This window comes from Macrobrachium nipponense, chromosome 17, assembly GCF_015104395.2.
Source record: "Macrobrachium nipponense isolate FS-2020 chromosome 17, ASM1510439v2, whole genome shotgun sequence".
Lineage (NCBI taxonomy): Eukaryota > Metazoa > Arthropoda > Malacostraca > Decapoda > Palaemonidae > Macrobrachium > Macrobrachium nipponense.
The window spans coordinates 89,903,379-89,920,770 of NC_087210.1; the positions used below are offsets into that span (position 1 = coordinate 89,903,379).

Here is a 17,392-nt window from a genome sequence, read left to right on the forward strand (position 1 = left end):
TAATAGCTCTGTTTCCTATTTTTCAGATTTAAAATATTATCAAATTTCATGAGCATATTTGCTGATAATTATCGATATTTGCTAGACTGAATACTTAACTGCATCTTGATGTTTCAGTGGAAGCTGTTAGAAAAATTAGACATATGTATATTCATGAAAAATTAGTAGAATATCAGTCTTTTATAGCCTCTGCCTCGATAGTATATATATTTCGTCAAGACATGTTTAAATCTAGTTTGTATTCATGTTTGACACCGTAACCATTCCAGCGAGGAACGAAATTATTTGACTTTCGGTTGGAAGATCTTAGGCTACACAAAGGTTCAGTCAAATATTGGCCTAAGCCTTCGGCACCGTTAGGAAAGGTCTATTTAAGTCAGGTGCATTTGTATTAGTCTTGAAACTAACAAATTCTTTTCTTATTATCTCTTCGTTTCTTTCATGAACACAGTGCGCTCTGAACTCTAGGTTTTACCAATAAGTTTACGACGTAAACAAGAAATATAAATTAAGTAGATAAGCTTAAATCCAACTGACCTTTTCGAAGAGATCAATGCAAGGCTGCAGATCCATCCCGAAGTCTACAAAGGTCCAATCGATGCCTTCCCTTTTGTATTCCTCCTGTTCTAGTACGAACATGTGATGGTTGAAGAACTGCTGCAGTTTCTCATTGCAGAAGTTGATGCAGATCTGCTCAAATCCATTAAACTGGTGGGAAAAAGGCACGTTTTAGAATGGGTTTACTAATCGGAGGGTAAGACGCAAGAAAAGCTAGGCCTATTATCCATACGAGGTTTTTAGACCTAACTCCCCATGGTGAAAATTAAGGAAAATCATTCAAAGAATGAAATAATATAATGCACCTAAAGTTATTTTTAAAATAGTCCAGTACCAGCAAGCACATTAAGTAGAAACCTGGTTGGAATGAATGAGAATTGTACACAAGTTATAGCTACGCTGCATGTGGTGGACTCTAGACCCATATGGATTCGAAAAGTGGGAACATCCGGTCCTAATGTTTACCTTCGCCAGAAATTCGACACAACTTACGTCAAATATTTCGAAACCGGCGATGTCCAAGACGCCGATGAACATGGTCCTCTTCTTGCCAGTTTCGAGCGTGGTGTTACACTTGCTCACAAGCCATTTGAAGAGCCTGTCGAAGAGGGCTTTGGCGAGGGCGCCGACGGAGAAGTTGCACTGGTTCATGTTCATGCCCTTCGACACGAACTCCGTGCCCACTTTGATCTTAGGTTTGCACAGGTTCCTGTACAGCTCTTCTCCGTCTATGCCGAGGAGCTTGCCGACGACGTCACCTGCCTGTAACGAACACGGTTGGAAGTTTGATAAATAAATATTGAGGGCAGATCATCAGAATCCAGGTGAAACAAGTCACATTCATCTTTCCTAGGTTTTAGGCGTGTTTAGTATTTAGTACAAGGTCGTTGGGGATAATACCTTAAAAACATAAACAAAAGACTGTCAATATCAAGATATAAATTAGTCCTAAATAAAGAACCCCAAAAGACCTTGGGAGTCAGTGTCTAGGAATGATTCAAAATATTTTCTGTTTTATCATTTGATAATTGCAGCCATTAATTAATGTAACTTTTTCCTATCCAAAATTGTGAATTATTTTCCTGTGACTATTGCCGGCCACCTATCCTCACCAGTAATTCCTGAAGGTTTATATATACCAAATACGGTATTCTTCTTCTTCTTCTTCTTCTCCTCCTACCTGTTCCTAACGAACACCACAAGAGACTGAGAAGGATAATCGAACATTCCCGAAAGCTTTCTAACTGATTTATCTTTAAATATATGTACTACATATACATAACCTTGGATTTACGTGCCAGTAGACCAGACGTGACGTTGATTGACAAAATCAAGAAGAAAGTGTCACTCATTGATGTCCCCATATGGAACACCAGAGGGGATGAGAAAGAAATAGGAAATATTGATAAGTGACCTGAAAATAGAAATAAGAAGGGTATGGAATATGCCAGTGGAAATTGTACCCACAATCATAGGGACACTAGGAGGCACGATCCCAAGATCCCTGAAAAGAAACCTGGAAAAACTATATTCCGAAGTGTAGCTCCAGGACTGATGCAGAGGAGTGAGCTCCTAGAAACAGCGTACAGTGAGAAGAGTGATGGTACTCCTAAGGAGGCAGGATGCAACCCGGAACCCCCCCCCCCCCCCAACACTATAAAAATAACCCAGTAGAATCGGATGACTGTGATAGACAAAAATTATTATTAGGGCGAACCTCACCTCAGTTCCACAGGGTTCAGCCTGTTCTTCCCGACCCCTCTGCTTGAATTTCATGTTCCCCAGTTGCATGACGGACGCCGTGATCCTGTAGATGTCGTCCTTCTCCTGCTGGGCGAAGCCTAGGACGTCGAAGGCATCCTGAATGAATATGGTGAGTGTTACTAATGTATTGAGAGAGAGAGAGAGAGAGAGAGAGAGAGGGGGGAGAGAATTGGGAGTTTTTAGCAATTTCTACAAAGGTTTTAGAGAGAGAGAGAGAGAGAGAGAGAGAGAGAGAGAGAGAGAGAGAGAGAGAGAGAGAGAGAGAATTGGGGGCTTTAAGCTATTTCTCAAATAGGTTTTAGAGAGAGAGAGAGAGAGAGAGAGAGAGAGAATTGGGGGCTTTAAGCTATTTCTCAAATAGGTTTTAGAGAGAGAGAGAGAGAGAGAGAGAGAGAGAGAATTAGGAGCTTTCATCTATTTCTACAAAGGGTTTGAGAGAGGGGGGGGGAGGTTTTTGTTATTTTTCAAATGGGTTTTACACAGAGAGAGAGAGAGAGTCGCAGTCACTGCTAGTACTAACTCCAAAACAACGCGGCTATACCCAATCGCCTTTAAAAACGAGAAGGAAAATAGGAGAAAAAAATATAAAATGATCGAAAACTTACGTCGCAAAACTGCATGTCCTCAGCATCGTCTATGGAAGGAACCGTGACTTTACCTTGGGACACATAATGATAGTCGAAAATGTCCTCGCTGAGACCACACAGAGCTGAAAGTGGCGAAGAATAAAAGAATGAGATAACAATAACAATAATACAAAGAGTGTTTCCAATAGTACCACTGCGTCTTTCTAAAATTTCGCGCCAAAATCTTCAAGTGTCTGGAGAAGAGTCTTAGCAAATCAAGGAAGCAAAAAAGGTGCAAGCACTTCAGTATAACTCCTTTTTTAAGTTTCGAAGTATCACGAGAAGATTCTTACATTTAATGGAGGGAATCTGGCCTGACATCATCTCGTAAAAGATGTGGTACGAGCGTTCGTTGGGCTGTTGCGAGATGACGCGAGCCTTCTCCAGGAGGTAGACTTCAATGTCCGCTCCTGAGAGCTTGCCGGAGGCCGAGAAATGCACACGGATGAATTTTCCCTGTAAGAAAATGAATGGGTATGAACTAGGAAATGGATGAATAAATCATTCAGGATACGATACAATAAAAATGTGCAAACGTTTTGATACATAGGTCTAGACTCTAGAGTTTAAACACTAGCCCTATAAGCCAGTGTGTGTGTGTGTGTGTGCATGCGTACGTGAAGTTGTCATGGGGAACTTACGAATCTAGAGGAATTGTCATTCCTGACGGTCTTGGCATTACCGAAAGCTTCCAGGATGGGATTCGTCTGGATGATTTGGTCCTCCAAGTTCTGACGAGAGAAAGAGAAAGAGGATGAGACAGAAGTCAAATGAGGGGCGAGACATGAAGTTCTATCTTCGTCTCTCGAAAGACAAACTCTTTTAAAAAAAGTTCAACTTTTATGGCAAAAAGATGACAAAATGCACATTCCACTCACAGGCCTCTTCGCAGACTCTTTCCTCTTGCTGCTGGCGCCAACGTTGGCAAAATAGGAAAGTACCTTCTTCGTATTCTCCGTTTTGCCCGCGCCAGACTCACCTCTGGAAAATAAGGATCCTTCATTTTCCTATCTATTGCGTACGTTTGAAATTTAAGAGTTTAATCTATTATATATATATATATATATATATATATATATATATATATATGTATATATATATATATATATATATATATATATATATATATATATATATATATATATATAGTTAAGCACATGCTTGAAAATCCTGTGACAGACGAGGTGATATTTCAGAGAGAGAGAGAGAGAGAGAGAGAGAGAGAGAGAGAGAGAGAGAGAGAGAGAGCTCAAATCCTTTACATTCTTTTCATCAGTCTAAATATATGACAGATCGAGCCTCGCCTGTCTTCTTCAGAATGCTCAATTAACAGATTTAAAACCTCCGTTTCTTTAAATTTAATGGAAGACAGTGAACTTTTTTTATCTTCTATTAGAGAAAATATACAATATTTTACAATTTTAACAACATTACTTTCAGTACCAGTGAACTTCACAACCAGTTATCACTCCGACAAACGCATTGCGGTTAAAGGAGTTACAGCCACGGGTACAAAAGATGAACTCAGAAAAAAAAAAAAAAAAGTTGTTACTCACGTGACTAGTATCGATTGGTTTCCACCAGCTGCAACAAGAGAAGGTCGTAGTTATTAGAAAAGGCATTTCAAAACAGTTTATATATATGTATCAATTCGTTCACAAGGAAATAACAAAACAAGACACATTTCCATAGTATATTAGCCTATTCGTAGACTCGTCACAAGCATATGCCTACGCGTCTATCGGTCTATTTGTAGCGCATACACATCTAGTATGCGTCTATCGGTCTATTTGTTGCGCATACTCGTCTATTAGTTTTATCGGTCTATTTGTAGCGCATACACATCTAGTATGCGTCTATCGGTCTATTTGTAGCACATACACATCTAGTATGCGTCTATCGATGTATTTGCAGCGCATACACATCTAGTCTGCGTCTATCGGCCTATTTGTAGAACATACGCATCTATGCGTCTATCATTATTAGTATTAAAATAATATATTAAAATAGTTTAACCAGACCAGACTACTGATATGCGTCTATCGGCCTATTCGCAGCGTCATACTCACTTTGCAACATGTCCATGTAGGCCCCATCGGCGATGGCGAAAATATGTGGCGGAACCTCACTCCGCCGTTTGCCCTGATAGATCTTGATGCAGCGATTGGTATAAATCGGGAACCTCTTGTAGGGGTTCACGGCGATCAGGAACAGCCCCGAATAAGTGTAGATCAGGTTGCTGTTATACCTGCACTTGAGGTTGTGCAGGACGGAGGCGTCGTTGAGGTACGTCAGGTTGGCCATGTCCTCGCACTTCTCGAACTTGGGGGGATTGACCTGCCCCACCAGGTCCTTCTTGTAGCTCTTGATGACGCCTCCCGTCGTGACGGTGATGAGGTCGCCCTTGGTGCCGATGATCTCGCCCAGGACGAAGCCGCTCTTCTCGTCCGGGATCCAGCAGGACTTCTTGGAGTCGTAAGGTTTGGCCTGGTCCTGGCGTTTGGTCTCGAGAGACACGAACAGGAACTCGCTGGGGTCGGGGTCGGGGCCTGTGGTTCTAGGGGCGTGGCCAGGCATGATGACGGTGACGACGTAGACGAAGAAGAGGCGTGACGAACTGGGCTATACTCGGTCTATCCCGGTGCGACAAACACAACAGTAATCTTTAAAAAACAGAATAGAAATGTTTCAGTCCTTCAATAACCTCTTTCTCACACAAAAACAAGGCATACCCCGACCTCCAGCTTACTCGGGATGTGGGCAAGATTTTCCCCTCTGCGTAAGTTGTAAACATTATAACCTTAACTTTTAACGTGAATTAGAACATGCTAAAATCTAGTCAAATAAAAGCCTTGTTTCAAACGAAAATTAAAATATATATGCTACATTCTATTCAGAAACCATTTTTCTATACTGTTTTGACATGCGCATTATTTATTGTTCACATTTCCTTTCTAATAAATAAATCATAAATAAATCCTATCCTAAAATTCCTGTATCTTTAACTCAACGCTAGATTCCTTTTTCAGACCTTTTTAGGCTCATCCATAGACCTTTCCTAATCCCCAACAAGAACAACAATAAAGTAGATTGTAGGCTTACTCTCCGAGTAAGCGATAACGTAATACATTAAATTTCCAAGCTCACTGAACAGACCATTTTGCTAGAAATAAATTAAGAAAGAAATAAATAAAGACTGAATTTCCCTGAGCATCGTAGAATGTGGCACTTTTTCTTCAAAGTGATGCCACACGATTACATTCGACGCCATTCCTCACTTCCCCTCAGCACTCCGGACACAGACAACAAGGGGCACTCCTTGAGAGCGTGGTAATACGAGGCGGGGTTGTGGGGGTGGGGGGTGGGAAGGGAAGGGTGGGAATATAAAGAACCCTAACAGACGGTACTGTACATGACTGTCTGGGATTTGGGGTTTGTCTCCATAGTGGTATCCAAAGTGGAGAATAGTACTAGCTCTCTTTCTCCTACCCAAAATTACGAACGCATAACTATTTAATTTTTTTATTGAGCTATGTGAACGTTATTCTGTGTGTGTGTGTGTGTGCATGAATGCAGACATGTGAGTTTATCTGAGCGCGCGCGCGCGTGTGTGTGTGTGTGTGTGACAGTGTGAATGTGCCGGCGAATAATGACTACCAACTGCTTCGCGAAGATGGCAACCCGTTCTTCTGTCTTTTACCTACCTCCTCATTTTACACGTAGTTACTTGGAATTTGAGTGTACACGGATATATAGGTATACAGCTTAGTAAAGGACGTGGAAACGTCGAAAGGTCTCGAAGTTACTCCTTCGTTTATTTTCCTTCGTGGCATATATATAACTTTCGTGATTCAGTTATACATACAGTGTATAGGTATACAGTGTATAGGTATACATACAGTGTATAGGTATACAGTGTATAGGTATACAGTGTATAGGTATGGGTATATGTATGTATATACATAGTAAATTCAAGTATGTTGAGCTACAAAAAAATATAAATAATTTTATTGATTCTGTACATGAATTACATATATTGTATATGCATTTATTGTAAAAGGACCTTTAAATTGTATTTTTTTTCAAATAAAAGAAAAAACTTTCTTTTAGTGGGCGTTTCTGTATGAAATCAATTGTTCGTAAGGACTGGCCGATTGAAAATTAAAGATAATGACAATCTAAAAAAACACTACGGTGATGCGGTTCATCGTCAGTTCATATTCGCTCTGAGGGGATCCAGAACAGGTTGCTATCACCATCTTTATCATTATTATCATCCTTCACTAGACGCATTCATTCATTTAATATAATCGCCCAGCTCTTGAAGGAGCGAATGCCCAAATGCGCATAAACAAAACATGGCTATAAGGTAAGGGAAGTATGTGCCGTGAACACTAGGCCTAGGAGCTCAAAATAGACTCATATAGTTTTCCTCACGAAACACTTGTCTAAACCAGCGTTAAAAGACTTCTCCTTCGCAGAACCCAGGCGTCACGTAGCAGCAATGCCATTTACGACAGGAATGCGGAAGCCGGACGAGACCCGGAAGGAACTCACGCGTGGCTAAAGGGGGGATATGAATATAAGGAAGGATTTCCTTAGTCTCAGGATTCATTAGCGCATTCCTCGTGAGCTTGTGAGACTATAGTTAAGTGTTCAACAGCTGCTGCTGCTGCTGCTGCCGGCGACGCAAGTGCAGCAACCCAAACAATGCTTTGTCAATTCACCTAGAGAATGTGAGTTTGTGTGAGTGTGTGTTCTTTTGTATTTCGCGCATAAATCCATGAGTTTAAACAAAATAAAAGTATTGATTTTTACGTTTTAGACACTTTGCCTTTTCAAATGCACAACACCCATAGTGCATAACACGATTCTCTCTCTCTCTCTCTCTATCTGGAAGAAAAAATAAAACTATACGTTAATTTACTGTCTTTTGTTTATGGGTCGCTATCTAGGAAAGATTATTGTGAATTTTCGTCCTATTATTTTTTTTCTATGACTTTTTTAACCTGGATTCGATGAAATTCTCCTCAGAGATATAATCACTGTTTATTTCTTCCTTCCAACTAAGGGGGTACTATCTTCTGCAAGACCACTATATCACGCACTGAACTGTCACCGCTCTTTTAGATGGCAGTTGCTATCATTCCGGGAATCTCGCTTCAATGACAATTGCTATCTGTTTCAGGACATCCCATTCCCATCTCCCTTAGATAGCCAGCACCATCAACCGTTACGTGCCCAGTTGTCGCAGCCATAGTGTTTTTTTTTATGTAACATAGGCTATAAATAAACATGAAATTCACGCCTCTCCTAGAAAACATTTCCTATCAGCTTTGGTAAACGTCATTTTCCTAAGCTAACATGTGCTATCCAATTCGAAATCATTATGCATATGTAAGGTTTTGTCTGTCAAATGTCTCACTTGAAACATTAGTTTCCTAGAAGTGTTGGAATAATTTAGTTTTGTGCAATGATAAATCTGCCTAGGATAAGGCAATAGTACAAAAAATCGCATCTGAGGAATTCCGCTTCTGTTGTTTACTGTAATTATAGACCAACAACATTAGTCCCATTCATAAATAAAGGTTGTATCAGTGATTTTTCACTTTATCTTTATTGTTCTTATCGAGTGATGCTAAATCTTTCTCAGCTTTCTAAACTCGGTGTTAGAACATCTATAAGAACTAAAGCTAAAAAAAATAAAGGCACTGCCAACTTGCTTTCTAGACCTACTAATGTCCTCGCGTATTAGAGCTGGATTCTCAGTAAGATATTACTTCTTTTTACCTCAAAATGGCTGTACTGTTTCTTATCTTTCAAGGGACGTATTTCCTTACTTAATCAACTGTATCGAAGGTCACCTGGGGGTAGCAAACGAGTCGTTTTCTCAACAAAATTCTGTAGGAGGATTAATGGCAGTGTATAGGCCTAGTCAAGAAACTGACCCACCCGAGAGGCAGATGTTTGGTCAGCTTCTTGAAGCTAACCAATCCACCCCGAGAGTCAGCTGTTTCAAGAAGCTGTCCAAACCAGGAGTCAGTTGATTCTATAAGCTATCAACCCGAGAGTCAGCTGTTTCAAAGAGCTGCCCAAACCGAGAGTCAGCTGTTTCAAGAAGCTGCCCAAACCGAGACTCAACTGTCTCAATAAGCTGCCCAAACCGAGAGTCAACTGTTTCAAGAAGCTGCCCAAACCGAGAGTCAGTTGTTTCAAGAAGCTGACCAATCCACGAGTCAGCTGTTTTCAAGAAGCAATACAACACGAGCGAATCGTTGTGGTAAAAAATCGTAGTACTAGAAGAATCGCCATCTTGAGAGAGTTAATATACAACCAACGGGCTCCAGATATTAAAAAAAAAAAAAAAATATGGCTGGTGCTATACAACGATAAAAAAAACCCATTGTAAAAAAAAGTCTACAGACATCTACATGTTTCTATATGGAAAAAAAGGTGGAGAGACACTATACATTATATATACATTCACATGAACGTTAGCGCTTGTTAAAAGTAAATGCGCTACAAAACAAATACAAAATGGATGATAATAAACGTTGCTCTGTAAACAGTTGTATAATACTACAGAACTACAGCTGCTGACGAATCACCAACAGTAATGAATGTGATGATTTTGATGATATAAGGAAACGTCCAATTGGGAAATCAAATACTGACGAATAAGGAAAAGAATTCTTTGAAAAACACTGAAGACTTAGAAGGCGTCTCAGCTGAAAAAAATACCATTCAAGAGAGAGAGAGAGAGAGAGAGAGAGAGAGAGAGAGAGATTAAAAGTAGTTTACTTCAATTGTTTCAGCCACAAATAATCGAGAGAGAGAGAGACGGAGAGACTAACATTATGAAGTTCAAAGTACTTACTTTCAAACCCCGTCAACCAGATAAAAAATAGAGAGAGGGGGAGAGAGAGAGAGAGAGAGTTTACTTTCAAACAGTTTCAACCGGATGAAAACTAGAGAGAGAGAGAGAGAGAGAGCAAACCACAAGTCCAGAAGTCCAACTCACACGCCACTCGAGGGGGAAAAGGTCGAAGAACGTCGATCAGGGGACCTGACAGAGGAGCACAACCAGGCGGGACACCACCGTCTCGGTCACGCACGGAGGGGAAAATGAAACCACCCAAGGGAAATACCCAAACACATCGAGGAGCAATACAAAAAAATGGGAAGGGGCCAGTGAGGAGGATGGGGGAAGAATGAGGAGGAGCAAGGAGGTGACTACTCACTCCCCCGCCCATACATATCTCGGCTTCTCCCCTAGACCTAGTACTAGTCCCTCCTCCTCCTTCTCCTCATCCGACGCCCATCGCCTTCTTTGCTCTTTCAAACGTAATGTTGGCCCTCGGGGCACTGGGCACGCACGCACGCACGTGCCCAGCAACCCCTAAAGCGAAATGACGAGAATAGCCATAGGAGACAACTTGCGCCCATAACCAAAAATACGTCCCAACCAGCCATTCCCACTTCCTTCCGTCCTGTAGGTCTAAAAATCTCCCTCCCCTTCCACCCCCTCCCCCCTACCCCCACGCCCATGCACTACCTGCCCTAAACCCTCACTTCCTCCCTACAGACTAACAACGGAATGCTGTCCACCATAAGCCCGCACTGTAAAAAAATATAAAATAAAATAAAAAGTGTCTTCTTGAAGACGGAATTCTTCGCGCCTAAGGATTTAAGGGTATGAGAATTCTTCTCTATTTTTTCCGTTGGCGCGTTGCAGGCTACGGTTTGCTATCCAAAAATATGTCTCTTTTTCACGGTCTTATGTCTGGTTATCTGAGGCTGCAGAAAAAGTAAAGGTCACATAATAATAATAATAATAATAATAATAATAATAATAATAATAATAATAATAATAATTAATAATAATAATAATAGCCAATCTTTATCTCGCTTGCAAGTTAAAATTTGAAAGCAGAGAAGTAAGAGAAAGGAAACATATAATTGTTAGCTCTCTTCTATGCCAAATTTCGATTAATGATTCTGCGGAAAAGATGAAGGAGAAAGTAAATAAAATCACTTAGTCTATAGAAAAAAAGTTTGTATAATAAATGCACGTCTTATCAAATCTCACTTGTGAATTTGGCTGTGCTGTGACGTTTATATATATAATAATATAATATATAATATATGTTATATATATATATATATATATATATATATATATATATAATATATTTTGTGGTGTGTGTGTGTGTTTATATATATATATATATATATATATATATCTATATATATATATATATATATATATATATATATATATATATGTGTGTGTGTGTGTGTGTGTGTGTATATATATATATATATATATATATATATATATATATATATATATATATGTGTGTGTGTGTGTGTATATATATATATATATATATATATATATATATATATGAATAACTTGATCACGAAGTATATAAAACGTAATGCTATGTATAAATAAAGGTTTTTTGCCACGAAGGAAAAAAATGAAAAAACGAGTTAGCCGAGTACTTTCGGTCCTATCTCAGTAAAGGGTCCGAATAGGACCGAAAGTACTTGGCTAACTCGTTTTTACATTTTTTTCCTTCGTGGCATAAAAACCTTTATATATATATTATGATATATATCTATATATATTATATATAATATATATATAATATTATATATTTATATATATATATATATATTCAGAACTTGATAACTAACCGTGTTCCTGAACTTACCACGTTATCACTGGTAAATACATCTAAAATTAAGTCGAAATGAAAATCATATTGACTATTTATAATCTTATTTTTGAAACTTCCAGAAGGAAATTTAAAATTTAGTTCCAACCGTAAAAAAAGACCTACGTGACATGATTCTATCAGAAAATAATAAAAACAAAAACAACTGTTGCGCAGACGGCTCATAAGCAAAAGTGTGGCTTCGTTTGTTTTATCAGTTGATTTTACAACCGGCGCACGGTACTCCACCCTAGTAACAGGAAAGAAAAAAAAATCACCCCTAGACCTAGGAAACGAAATTGCGCCGTCACAGACCTCTAAATGAAACAATAATGAAATAATGCAGGCGCCATGGAACACAAGCTTCTACCACTTGAAAACAAGATTGCATATGCCTATTGAATTTAACTGAATATTGAGAGTTTAGGCCAAAGACCAAACACTGGAACCTACGAGGCCATTCAGTGCTGAAACGGATACTGACAGTAGAAGGTTTGAAAGGTGTAACAGGAGGAAAACCTCAGAGCAGTTGCACTATGAATCAGTAAGAGAGGGTTAAGGAAAGTGAGATGGAAGAAAGAGACTATGAAAGGAAGTACAGTAACATAGGCCTATTCATCTGCGATTTGAATGGAAATCGGAACAGAATATCAAGTTGCGTGTAATTTTAGGTCAGTGCGTATACTCTTGATCATTTTAAGACGCAGATGATCAATCTTTGCATGCTTCGCCTGCTATTCTCAAGATTTATCTAGCTTACGCACGGGCTAGAAAGACATATAGACTCACCCAGCGCAATTTGCTCCCGATAAATAAAAGATATCCTCTAAAGGGAACGCTTACAGTAAGAAAGACCTATAGATCTCTAGATTTTCATGGTGGTTTAGAGCAAGGTTTTAGAGACGCATTTGACGGAATACATCTCTAAAACCAAATGCATTTGGTTTTAGAGATGCATTTGGTTTTAGAGATGCATTTGACGGAATACCTAGACGGAGTCGGCTGCCGCCTGAGGCTGCATGCACGGTTCCCTAAACATGATTCGCGAGAGGGGCGGGAATCCGAGTCAGTGCTCGTAATAAGAAGCGTTTGGTATGCGGGGATATACTTAAAGCAGTGGTGGTCATGAAGTGGGTTTTCCAATTATAGACAATGGACGCGCTAGCCTCAGGAATACTTGACTAAGGGGAGAGAGAGAGAGAGAGAGAGAGAGAGAGAGAGAGAGAGAGAGAGAGAGAGGAGAGAGAGAGAGAGAGAGAATGAATTCTGATTGTACGTACATCAGTCATATCAAATACGAATTTTCAATTTCATATTCCGTTGCAAATATTTGTCTTTCATTTGTTAAATAGTTTTACAAACTTACGAACTAGATGGCAAAAGCATACTCTCTCTCTCTCTCTCTCTCTCTCTCTCTCTCTCTCTCTCATCTTCAGTACTTTCTAAACTAAAATCCTGATAATATAACTCTGTAATGTTAACTTTACAGCGATATTTTATCATCTCTATCTTATACAGTGGACTAATTAGGCCTATCATTCTTTCCTGTTAAACCTTTTTTTTTATAGACCTATTGAAGGCACCTTGGTCACATTTTCTTCACGATATGGCGGACTCTTGACTTGTTAGCTAACAAATAACCCCTCCCATTCTTGCATTAGTTATATACAAATGATAAGAGATTTTCTGATAAACCGAGAAATGATGAAACAGCACCAGAAACACCGCACCACTAGACGTCGCAAATTACATCTTACGAATCGATAACGTTATCCTCGTGATTACCGGTGAATAATTTATGAACTTGGGATCACAAAGTTAGAAAAGATAGCTAAAAAAGTAACTAATTCATAACTAGATTCTTGTAACATTCAACACTGAAAATTCCTTGTTACAGTACACACAAAATAGTCTACTATATGAACCCTAGGCCTAGGCTAGACCTAATACTTTAATTTCGATTCCAGATATTCTGAAGCGAAGAATATTTTAATAAACCAAAGTAAAAAAAAAAAAAAAAAAAAGCCTTTGCAACATAAATTTCCCACGAATGTTGATTTTAACAAGTTAATTTAACACAAGCTAAAGTTGTATCGGTTAAATAACTTACAGCAAATACCAGATTAGCGGAGCAACCCGAATTATAGGCTACCACACCCGTTGTCAACTATACATCATGAGTCATGCTCCCTGTTTACCGATAATGTCGGCGATTCATTGATGAAGGCAAAGGTGCAGCGTATATGTCATGTTTCATGCTGAATGAGTCATGACTCAGGAGGCGTGAGTCACAACTCGGGAGGCAAGAGGTAAAACAAAGGCACCAGCTCTCTTGAGGAAAATACCTCGTAAACGATAGTGTTTGGTGGGCAAAAATAACTATAACGCAAACACACGTGGGTCTTACTTTTACCAGGTATGGAGGGACTTTCGTAGTCGCATGCCACAGGAAAACAGTCCTTATCGAGTCGAATGCCACAGAAAAACATTCCCCACAAGTCGAGAGCCACAGAAAAAGAAAGAAAGAAAAAAAAAACAGTACACAAGACTAAATTCTCTCTCTCTCTCTCTCTCTCTCTCTCTCTCTCTCTCTCTCTCTTTTGTACTATAATTATAATGAACAGCGTTTATTAGAATTATAGTGTTTTACACCTCTCTGGTAATTGCTGCCTTAATAAAAAGCAAACATAATTTCCTTATAATTCGAATACCTGCCGAATCCATATGTCCCCACACCAACCACCAACGCCTTAGGAACGCACGCATGTGCGTGATATTTAATCGAATAAAAAGTATAACTGAAAACTGCACACACGCACACACACACAAACAGAGAGAGAGAGAGAGAGAGAGAGAGAGAGAGGAGAGAGAGAGAGAGAGAGAGGTCTAGGTTACGGTCAAAGATGAGAAGACTCGAAAACTTGGCAGACTACATGAAAAAAAAAAGGAAAAAATGTCCCATGATGAAGCAAAGCAAGAGTAGGCCTATAGGCCTTACCAGTATCACAAAAATAGGAGACAGTTGAGAAAGGGAACACGCTGCCAGATTTTTTTTACAATGATAATGATAGTTGAAAATCATAAAGCAGTTTAAGCTGCCATGTGCATTCAAAATCAGTATTTAAGCTGCCATTTGCATTCGAAATCAGTATAATTAATAATATGACACTTCAGTGAGAGCAAATTTAAGAAAAAAAGGTGGGGGGGGGGGCATTTGTGGAAATGAGATTGTCTCATTTTTCGCTGACTTACACCTTAGAAATACTAATGCAAAGGACTAAACCCAGCGCTTATCATTATTATTATTATTATTATTATTATTATTATTATTATTATTATTATTATTATTATTATTACTCAGCATGAGTACATATTTATATGGGTCTAGCTACAATGTTCATTAGCTTACTAAGCATGCAACTCGAAGATAAAATGTTCAAGAAAAATTAAACAAACAGTTGTCCAAATACTAACATAGACGCTGTCGTTTACGTACAGGAATCATTTCAAACTATGTCAAACATTACATTATTATATCTGTTATATTTTGTGGAAAAAAGAAAACGCAAATAAACGTTTGGAATCGAATATTATAGACTAAATATCGTCCAATATTTATCAGGAAGGGTTAAGGACTGCATATGCACGATGAATCATGAAGTGTGAGCACGTTGCAAGATTAGTTAATCAATATAAGTTCCCAATTTAGCTGGAGGTCATTCTGAAGACCGCTCGGTTCGCCGAGTGTTCTCTGTCCATCTCTCACTTCTTTAAACAGATCATGATCGTCACAAATAGTAAACAGTTCGGATAACCCTTCCTTTTTTTTTTTTTTTTTTAGGAAGTGGTGTGATCCTTCACTGGGACCTGCAATTTTTTTTTATGTTATTTCTGTTTCACTTTCTTCCGGGTCTAGGCTAAGCAAAAGGCCTTGGCATTAAATCTGTATGGAATGTAGACTTATTCGCGTATAAAACGTTGCATGAGAACGAAGATATTTTGACTGGAATACGATTTTGCAAATAAATGCATAGTACTTTACCTCCATAACCTTGAAAAAACGTAAGTAAAACTTTCATCTTTTAGTTTTTCTGTCTTATAAACTCATTTCCTATTACCATTATAGTTTGACAAGTTAGGCATGCTAAATTTATTTGGAAGTTCGTGTTACCCAAAAAACCTCCTGCGTATAAACGTCACTTACTCAGATTGCTATCGCTGATTATTTTAAATAAACTTTGATGTTTTAATTATCTCATATTCTACCTGTACGTACCTGTCTTAATTTAATATACCAATTCGATATTGCTTTGGCTACAGTGCTGTACTGTGTATAGAGATCTATGACTAGTTTTTAATACGACAACACAGTTTGCTGACCAAAGTTTAACACCTTACCTTAAGTAAAGGCAAAACTGCCAAGTTCACTAGTTCCCAGAAGGCCTCACAACAATCAGTCTTCACTCTTGGCCTGCGAGAAATGTAAATCATCCCTCAAGTGGCAGCTCAGAATCATCCTAAGGGGTTAGGTTGCATCCACTTTCCTGGTGAAAACTTCTTTCTTTGGGTCTAATTTAAATCAAGTCACCAGGTCGCTCAGCTAATAGTATAACAACAATACGAAAAGTGGGGAGCATTTAGGTTCACAATAAACGTCTAAGGTGTCAACTATGAGAACTTTCGCGATCTGCACCGCTGGCACAATAACAAGTTTTGTTTTTATAAACAATAGGTATATGCAGAGGTGAAAACAAAGCATAGCCTACCACTAGAAATATATTGAAGTTGTGTAAGTACTAAAACAAAACGTTTTATTTAACTAATCGTCATACAACAAGTATTATTAGTAAACAAAGAGACTGCACGAGTAAAATACCAGAACTGAAGATAGAGAAATGCTTAAAAACCCTGACCAAAAGCGATTTTCCTCGAATGGGAGAGCATTTAACGGGGAAAACACCGAAAATTTCCAACTTAAAACGACTTGCCAGTGAAACCATGGAGTCATCATGCTGTTCACAAGTAATCAATGCATTTAAATAATTAACTGTGTCGCCGCGTACAATTCTGTAGTAATACCAAAACCGAGATTACTGTTTTAAGACGACTTTCCGCTATCGCCGAGACAGAGTCCCGTCATCATCATCATCCCAGGTCAGTGATCTAGTATGCATTATTAGGGCTTGACATTATACCTACTACCGGCCTTGCCTGCAATCCAAGCCGTTAAGCCAGGGCAAAAATTCGCATTTTTATCCGAAAAGCGTGCCCTGTACCGCTTGAGAAGGGATTTCGCCCTATTCAAATCAATCTCCCTGACTTCGGCAACCTCACGCACGTCCAAAATCGCTTTAGACATGCCTGGCATCATGTAGCATCTCGCCGTGCGGCTGTATGAGAGATATTGCAGAGACTTTGGCATCGTGCCAAAAGTTTGCGCGAGCAACGGAGAAGAAGTAGTAAACAAACAAACAAGAAGCCGCTACTTATAATAGACGAATTTGAATTCGTGGACGGATAAAATCGACAGCATACGGCACGTGTCCGTTAGCGCAAGTGGATATAAACTCGCATAAAAGCAAACGTGGAAAAATCATTTCAATACGGAAGTGAAGAAGACCGTTAATAATAGAGGATGGCTGTGTGCGCATCTCGGGACTCAATTGTCACAATTCGCTAAAGATCAACAAACATGGCGGAGGCCAGGGGAATAAGTTACTC

The 17,392-nt window shown here is 39.1% G+C and overlaps 1 protein-coding gene across 3 annotated transcripts in view; it reads right to left on the reverse strand.

Annotated features, from left to right (window-relative positions):
* Positions 1–16,372, reverse strand: part of LOC135196465 (myosin heavy chain, muscle-like) — a 31,231-nt gene extending 14,859 nt beyond the window's left edge. The window contains exons 1-10 of one of the 3 annotated variants that reach the window (XM_064223318.1): positions 16,070–16,372; positions 5,018–5,611; positions 4,505–4,532; positions 3,827–3,929; positions 3,590–3,679; positions 3,242–3,404; positions 2,928–3,031; positions 2,281–2,418; positions 1,051–1,320; positions 538–708 (exon numbers count right to left, since the gene is read on the reverse strand). In XM_064223318.1, coding sequence (XP_064079388.1) covers positions 538–708; positions 1,051–1,320; positions 2,281–2,418; positions 2,928–3,031; positions 3,242–3,404; positions 3,590–3,679; positions 3,827–3,929; positions 4,505–4,532; positions 5,018–5,525 — 1,575 coding nt within the window. In that variant the 5' untranslated portion in view covers positions 5,526–5,611; positions 16,070–16,372. Of the gene's footprint in view, positions 1–537; positions 709–1,050; positions 1,321–2,280; positions 2,419–2,927; positions 3,032–3,241; positions 3,405–3,589; positions 3,680–3,826; positions 3,930–4,504; positions 4,533–5,017; positions 5,612–9,969; positions 10,093–14,078; positions 14,176–16,069 lie in introns of those variants that run through there. The other 2 variants (XM_064223319.1, XM_064223317.1) reach the window with 2 other exon arrangements.
* Positions 16,373–17,392: the final 1,020 nt, after the last annotated feature.